This window comes from Dipodomys ordii, unplaced genomic scaffold (assembly GCF_000151885.1).
Source record: "Dipodomys ordii isolate 6190 unplaced genomic scaffold, Dord_2.0 Scaffold19, whole genome shotgun sequence".
In the NCBI taxonomy this organism is placed as follows: Eukaryota; Metazoa; Chordata; class Mammalia; order Rodentia; family Heteromyidae; genus Dipodomys; species Dipodomys ordii.
The window spans coordinates 13224281-13232753 of NW_012267235.1; the positions used below are offsets into that span (position 1 = coordinate 13224281).

The following is an 8473-nucleotide window of genomic DNA, read 5'->3' on the forward strand; positions in this document are numbered from 1 at the left end:
AAATCATAGCAAAAACATAGCCTTGAGTCACAGGAGCATAGGCAAAACAGAATCTTGACTTGGTCGGCATGACCAATACTATCAATGCTATTGACACTATTACAGAAGTGATTTTTATTATAAGCTCCTGACTAATACTAAATTCAGTGCAGCTGGTGATGAGCCTCAAGGTTATCAACAGCCTTCTGCAAAGCTGCCAGCTTGGTAAACTTAAGTGAGGGAGAGATGTTCTTTTGCTTTTTAGCAGGGATGGAGAAGGGGCAAAGGCTGACCAGTAGTCAGCCTTTGGGGTTTTTCTTTACCAAGAGGTTTTGCCCTTTATCAATAATTTTGTTCTGTTTTCTGATTTCACATTTTAATTCCCGTGGATATTCTTTTCCCAGGGAAAAGGGGATTCAGGGGAGAGAGTAAATTTCCAACAGCAGGAGGGCCAGAGGCCAGACAATAGGAGGAATTTTCTGCCAGTGAATAGCAGCTCAGATATTACATGTGCGCCAGTAATCCTGGTGCTTGAACTCAGGGCCTGGGTTCTGTCCCTGAACTTTTTGGCTCAAGGCTAGTACTTTAACCTGGAGCCATAGCTCCACTTCTGGCTTTTTGGTGGTTAATGGGAAGTAAAAGTCTCATAAACTTTTCTGTCTGGCCTGGTTTTGAATCTTGATCCTCAAATCTCAGCCTCATAAGTAGCTAGGATTATAGGCTTGAGCCCTTGGTGCCCCAACTTTTTAATTTTAATTTTGTTGATGCTGGGGATTAAACTCGGAACCCTGTGCACTACTGTTAGTGCTCTACCACTGAGCCTCCTGGCTTCTTGACAATTGATGACCTGCTTCCTCTGGCTGTCTGTGTCCCTCAGTTTGGTGAGGACAGGATACTCTTCTTGGAACCAAATGAGTCCAGCATTATGGGATTGCTCCTGATATACTAGAGCAGGAGAGTTGGGGGAGATGGACCACCACAGTTTTTCCCTACCACCATGATCTTGTTCCTTGCTGGGATTCTCTGTAGATGAGGGAGAAGGGTCATACAACCTGGCCGTACGTTATCAAGGAGCAATGTCCACAACAGCCTCCTGGTAGAAAGCATTGCCAGCTAATGTGTATGAAGTGGTGGGGCTCAGTACATCCTGCAGTTAAAGGGGCCAGGTGTCCTGGGTGATCATTGTAGGTAGAAAGTGAGTCCTCAGGGTGATCAGTCCTAAGGGTGTACAATGTCATGACTGATGGGGCCATCTAGTACAGGCTCACTTCTCACCCTTATTGTATAATTTTAGGGATAGGCAGCTTCACTACTGCTCATGTGCATGATCTTAGCCAGTTACTTCCTCTCCCTGAGCCTCAGTTTCCTTATTTGTAAGATGGGAATAATTATGCTTATTGACTAGGATGAGTTGGTGCTTAGGAGAGACCTGGCAAAAAACCTAGAACATGCTTAGAAAGTATTGGCTGTTGCTTCTTCAGAGTTGGCCAGTTAGATGTGGACATCAAGCTGACCGGACAGTTCATCCAGGAACAACACTGTGTGTTCCGAAGCCTTCCTCAGCCAGATGGAGAAGGTAATGGTGTGGAAGGGGTAGGAGAGCCGGAGAGCCAGATAGGAGAGATGGGTGGCATGTGGGCTGGACATCGGGGAGTTCAGCCACATATGGGGATGCATCTTCACTCTCGGGACTCCAAGCTCAGGGGACAATACCAAGGGTCTGGCTCTCTGCATGGCTGATAGACCACTATGGCATGTCAGAGGGTGGGATTTTGATGAGGAGGAAATGCCTAAATATATATACATATATATGTATGTAGATATATATATATACACACACACACACATATATATATGTATATATATACAATTTATTTATTTAATTTATTTTTTGCTGGTCCTGGGGCTTGAACTCTGGGCCTGGGTGCTGTCCCCAAGCTTCTTTTGCTCAAGGCTAATGCTCTACCACTTGAGCCACAGCACCACTTCCAGCTTTTTCTATGTATGTGGTACTGAGGAATTGAATCCAAGGCTTCATGAATGCTAGACACACACTTTACCAATAGGCTACATTCCTAGCCCTCCAGCTTTCTTTTTAAAATAGTTTATTGGAAATAAAAGTCTCATGGAGTTTCCTGCCCAGGCTGGCTTTGAACCATGATCTTCAGATCTCAGCCTCTTGAGTAGCTAGGATTACAAGCGTGAGCCACTGGTGCTGAGCTTATATATAATTTAAATAGTACCCTAGTTGTTGGGTGTGAAAACCTGGATTTGTTTCAGTGGAATATCTGAACCTGCATTGATTCCTTTGTGACAAAAGCTTTCTGAGTGTTAAAGAGCCCACATGTCTCTGTGGTTCCAAAGCTTGCAGAGCCTTTATTTAGCCTTAAATGTGGGCAGAGAGTGTTAGAAATCATGGACCCTAAGAGTGAAGGTGGTAGCCTTTCTGACCAAGGAACAAAGCAGTGCTTGTGAAGTTCAGGATGGTTCTGTTTTGGTTTTTAGTTTAGAGAGGTGGTGATTGAATTCAGAGCCTCATACATGCTGGACAAGCACTTTACTACTGAGCCACATTCCCAGCCCTACCATAGTCTTAAAAGTAAGAAATAAGCTGGGTACCAGTGGCGTATGTCTGTAGTCCTAGCTACTCAGGAGACTGAGATCTGAGGATCGTAGTTCAAAACCAGCCTGAGCAGGAAAGTCTGTGAGACTCATCTCCAATTAACCACTAAAAAACCCAGAAGTGGTGCTGTCGCCCAAAGTGGTAGAGTGCTAACTTTGAGCAAAAGAGCTCAAGGAAAGCACCCAGTCCCTGACTTCATGCCTCAGAATTGACAGGAAAAAAAAAGCCAGGCGCTGGTAGCTCATGCCTGTAATCCTAGCTGCTCAAGAGGCTGAGATCTCAGGATCGTGGTTCAAAGCCAGAAAAGTCCATGAAACTCTTATCTCCAATTAACCACCAGAAAACTGGAAGTGGCACTGTGGCTCAATTGGTAGAGCACTGGCCTTGAGTGAAGAACACAGGGACAGTGTGCAGGCCCAGAGTTCAAGCCCCATGACTAACAACAATAAAAAAAGAAAAAACGGCATGGTGGCACATACCTGTAGTCCCAGCTACTATGGAGGCTGAGGTAGGAAAACTGCTTGAGCCCAAGAGTTTAGGGTTAGTTTGAGAAGAGTGTGGAATCACTGTCTTCAAAGAAAAAAAGAAGCTAGGTACAATGACTGCCACTTGTAATCCTCCTAGTTACTCAGGAGGCTAAAGAACATGAGGATCAATCTGAGGCCAGTTCAGGATAAATGTGCATGAGATCCCATCTCAATTAGTAGCTGGGAAGTGGTATTTACATTCCATTTTAGCTACGTAGGAGGCATAAATAGGTTCGTGATTTAGGCTGGCATGGGCAAAACAAGACCTTATTTTAAAACAAAAACAAGCAAAATGTGATGGAGGTATGGCTCAAGTGGTAGAGCACCTACCTGGCAACCTCAGAGCCCTGAATTTAAACCCTAGTACTACCAAAAAAAATCCCAAAAACAAAAAACAAAATTGACACTGTCATGTGGCTCGCAGGTTTAAGATTTGCCAATTGGGTTCCTGTCTGGTTCAGGGTCAGCAGATTAGCTTTGGTATTCTGGTGTGATTTAAGTCCCCAGTGACAGCAAGTGCTTCCGGCATTGGGCTGAAAGCTGTTGAACCAGTTCAGTGCAGTGAGTTATTGCTGAGTTCCTCTTCTGTGGTTACCTCAAGTCATGTGCTGGAAGAGATTACAAAGCCATACAAGGCCTGAGGATTGAGCCCACTATCCAAGAGCTCAGTGTATTTGAAGAAAGGGCAGACATGTGCAAGACTGTTAAATAAATTGACATCTAGTGTGTATTTTCTCACAAAACTCACAGGTGATAGAACAGAGGCTTTTGGTTAGGTAATTTGCTCAAGATTACACAGAGAACAGAACTGGATTTCAGTACAGGACAGTAGGGTTACAGGGCTCTGCCTCAGGCTGCTGGGTTGACAGGACGAGGACTGCCCTGACTAGGCTGGAGAAGTCATCTGACTTGATCGTATTTTCTGTCCATAACACCTATCCTGTTGAGGGGACTTTAGATTATCTGCTTTGAAAAATTATTAGAATTAGCCAGGTGCTTGTAGCTCATGCCCATAATCCTCGCTGCTCAGAAGGTTAAGATCTGAGAATCATGGTTCCAAGTCAGCCTGGGTGGGAAAATCCATGAGCTGTAAGTGGAGCTGTGGCTCAAGTGGTAGAGTATTAGCCTTGAGCACAAAAGCTCAGGGACAGTGCTGAGGCCCTGAGTTCAACCTCCAGGATCAGTACACACACACACACTCTAGAATTAAATGACTTAAAATTACCTTGTTTGCCAGGCCCCAGTGGCCCATGCCTGTCATCCTAACTACTCAGGAGGCTGAGATCTGAGGATCTTGGCTCAAAGCCAGCCTGGGAGGAAGGTGTGTGAGACTCTTATCTCCAGTTAACCACCCCAAAAAGCCTGAAATAGAGGGGTGGCTCAAGTGGTAAAGTGCTTACCGTGAGCAAAAAAGCTCAATGACACCACCCAGGCCCCTGAGTTCAAGCCTCAGGACTGGTGCATGGGTGTGCACACACGTGCGTGCGTGCGTATATATATACACACACACACAGTTTATAATCTGTCTTACCAACCAGAGGTAAGCTCTGTGCTAGCAGGGATTTGGGGTTTTTATCTCTGTGTTAGTTCACTTCCAGGGTCTCATCAGATAGAGCCTAGCATATAGTAGGGTTGTAATATTTTTGCAAAACCAGTAAGGCATTTTGGGGCAGGTAGGAAATAAGGAAGTGAAGGTGGGGTAAACTGGTGTCTATCCTAACCTGTGTTGTTCCCCTACATACAGTGACGCACTTAGCTGTCTCTTTCCTAGTCCTCATCCTTGCCATCATTTCTGCCCATTGAAAGCTGAGTCCTCCTTTGAGCATTGACTGGAAGATTGCCACTTTCACATAAACCTGTCCATTCTTCTTTTCCTAAGCTGAGCTCTCTGCTGTCTTTGTTGTACCTCCATATCAGCAGTCCCCATCTCTGGCTGCTATTAAAACTCATTCCAGTTTCCATATTATTGTGTACATAACAACAAATCATGTTTGCTTATTATTTTATGACTTGTTTATTTGTGCTACTCAGCACTCTATAAATAAAGATTGCATTATACCATTTTATAGAAGATCCTAGACGTTAGGTGACTTGCTCAGCATCCCTGGATAAGGAGTCTTGCACAGGCTGGGTCAGTGGCCACCATTCCTGAAGGCAGGAAGCTGCCTCATACTTGTTCATGTCCCCAGCAAGCAGCAGACTCAGTGATTGGCACTGTAGGGTATGTTCACAAACATTTGGATTAAGTTCAGTGTGTCTTGTATGTTGACTGCGGCTTGAGAAGATCAGACAGGTGGTAGTTTGCAAGAAGCATCTGACAGAGAAGTAGGCTGGGAGCCTGCTGGATGCATCTAAACCTGGCTGGGGATAATGTCAGTGGGAAAGATAGAAGTAATATTTCAAGGCAGAAGTAACAGGACCTCTGCCCAGTTGAACTTGGGAATGAAGTCTTCTGAGAATACTTGTTTTTTGTTTTGCTTTGTTTTGTTTTGCTGGGGAAGGTGGTGGAGGGTGAGCAGGGAGTCATTGCAGTTGTAGTTGTAGTTAGGGCTCTAACCCTCCTTCTGCTCTTCCTTTCCTGTGCTGCCTGCCTTCAGAGGGGACATGGCACCCTCACAGGTACTAGGGGGGTGGTGTGGGTGATGCATGTGTGGTTTGGGGGGATAAGACAAGGTGGGAGTCTGACCACCGCCTGCCTTCCCCAGGGTCTAACCTCTCCTTCCTTTCTCCCTCCACTCAGTGGTGGTCACCTTGGAGCCTTGTGAAGGAGCAGAGACGTATGTCAATGGGAAGCTTGTGACGGAGCCGCTGGTGCTAAAGTCAGGTAGAAGCACAACAGCAGAAGCTGGGAGAGTGCTTGTCTAGCATATACAAGCTAGACCTCTTGTGCCACAGCAAAGAAATGAAGAAAGGATGTTCTAGGATGTACATATGTCTAGGACATATGTACAGAGGAAGTATCAGGACAGGGCACATCAGTAAGGAAACATAAAAGAGCTGTGAAGTGGAGATCAAGGAGCCAGGTTTTGCTGGTTTCTTCCCCTAGGGAAATAGGAAGAGGATGTCAGCCCCCACTTCCCTTTAATAACAGGGATCAGAGCTTCCTGGGGGCAACCAGGAGATATCTACTCTGACTACTCCTATCCTGGGCTTGGGGTGAGTCCCTAGGCTGTCCTGGGACTCGAGGACTAGGTCATATATGTCTTGGGCTTGGGGGTGTCTTTGCTGTTTTAGGGGAGCCAGTCTATTTTCCCCTCTTTGCATCTCCAGGGAATAGGATCGTAATGGGCAAGAACCATGTTTTCCGCTTCAATCATCCGGAGCAGGCACGCCTGGAGCGGGAACGAGGGGTTCCCCCACCCCCAGGACCGCCCTCTGAGCCTGTTGACTGGAACTTTGCTCAGAAGGAACTGTTGGAGCAGCAAGGAATTGACATCAAGCTGGAGATGGAGAAGAGGTGCAAGACTCTCCACCACCCTCCTCCCCCCTGGCCCGTGTGTCCCCTCTAGTCCCCAAGTCCCCAGTCTCTTCTTGTGGTTTATACCTTACTACATTAGCTCCAGAGCCTCCCACAGCTTTTCCTTCCCTCTGCCCAATCCCAGGCTACAGGATCTGGAGAATCAGTACCGGAAAGAAAAGGAAGAGGCCGACCTTCTATTAGAGCAGCAGCGGCTGGTGAGGGTACCTGGGGTGTGGCAGGGGCAGAACTCAGGGAGGGACTGGTGGGCAGGTGAGCAGCAAGTCCAACATCAACTCTGCCCAACTCCGCTTTTGGTGCATTGTCTGGGCCTGAATGAGGACTAGGGGTGGGTGTGAGGAGTGGGGGCGGGGGGTGTCTACACGGGAAAGGCTAGGGGAGAAATGAGACCAGGGGAAGAAACAGTTACACTGCACAGAAACGGAAATGCCTCAGTTGACCAGGGATCCCCAGATTCACCAGTCCTCTGGTGAATGATCTTTTCCATATTCAAGTACTGCTGTTTACTTAAGATTACTCTTTAAGTGGACTTTAAAGTCTTTAACCTCATTCCCAGCAGTGATACGGTCATATCCCTACAGAGTGATGATTCTATTTACTGTAGACTGTTCATTTGAGTGTGGATCCATAAGATTATGTCACCTAGTAATGTGTAGCTGCCTTGGTTTATATCAGTAGAGTCTATGATGCTCACACAAAATCACCCAAAGACATATTTCTCAGAATGTGTTCCTGCGGTGAAGTAAAACATGACTGCACAAAATGGATATTTTATTAGCTGTAAATAATACAATAGCCAACTGCTATTCCAAATATTTACTCCTTCAAATGAAGCTCTGTAATCTATACTGTCTAGACTAGTAGAGGCTAAACAGTCCCAAAGGGGTGCATAGTTCTAGGAGCTAGGGCAGCACTGGAGCCCAGGCTCGCTAATGGCATGTCCCCAGTCTTTGGGACAGGGAGGGGCTCTGGGGTATCCTTAGCCCTCTCCCTGTCATCTCTCTCTCTGGTGTCAGTATGCAGACTCTGACAGTGGGGATGACTCTGACAAGCGATCCTGTGAAGAGAGCTGGCGACTGATCTCCTCCTTGCGGGAGCAGCTGCCCCCTACCACTGTCCAGACCATTGTCAAGCGCTGTGGCCTGCCCAGCAGTGGCAAGCGCAGGGCTCCCCGCAGGGTTTACCAGATCCCCCAGCGTAGGCGGCTACAAGGCAAAGACCCCCGCTGGGCCACCATGGCTGACTTGAAGATGCAAGCTGTCAAGGAGATATGCTATGAGGTGGCCCTGGCTGATTTCCGCCATGGTCGTGCTGAAATCGAGGCCCTGGCTGCCCTCAAGATGCGGGAGCTGTGTCGCACCTATGGCAAGCCCGAAGGGCCTGGAGATGCCTGGAAGGCCGTGGCCCGGGATGTTTGGGACACAGTGGGAGAGGAGGAAGGAGGCGGAGGTGGCAGTGGTGGAGCAGAGGAAGGAGCCCGAGGTGCAGAGGTCGAGGACCTCCGGGCTCACATCGACAAGCTGACAGGGATTCTGCAGGAGGTGAAGCTGCAGAACAGCACCAAGGACCGTGAGCTGCAGGCCCTGCGGGACCGCATGCTCCGCATGGAGAGAGTCATCCCCTTGGCCCAGGTAGGAAACCCTGGGCCCACCTTCTCCCTCTCCTCTCCTCTCCTCTTCCCTCCTTCAGCTCTTCCTTTAGGACTTTGCACCTCCCACCTCAAATCCCAGTCCCCACCTCTAAAAAAAAGGTTTTTTTTGTGTTTTTTTTTTTGTCGGTCATGGGGCTTGAACTCTGGGCCTGGGCGCTGTCCTTCAGCTCTTCAGCTCAAGGCGAGCGCTCTACCACTTGAGCTACAGCGCCACT

At 47.6% G+C, this 8473-nt stretch overlaps 1 protein-coding gene across 1 annotated transcript in view; it reads left to right on the top strand.

Moving 5' to 3' along the window:
- Kif1c (kinesin family member 1C) overlaps positions 1-8473 on the top strand; it is a 29890-nt gene that overhangs the window by 18522 nt on the left and 2895 nt on the right. The window contains exons 17-22 of the mRNA XM_013013139.1: positions 1009-1037; positions 1461-1555; positions 5870-5953; positions 6400-6586; positions 6732-6804; positions 7624-8238. Of these exons, the coding sequence (XP_012868593.1) occupies positions 1009-1037; positions 1461-1555; positions 5870-5953; positions 6400-6586; positions 6732-6804; positions 7624-8238 (1083 nt within the window). The remainder of the gene's footprint in view (positions 1-1008; positions 1038-1460; positions 1556-5869; positions 5954-6399; positions 6587-6731; positions 6805-7623; positions 8239-8473) is intronic.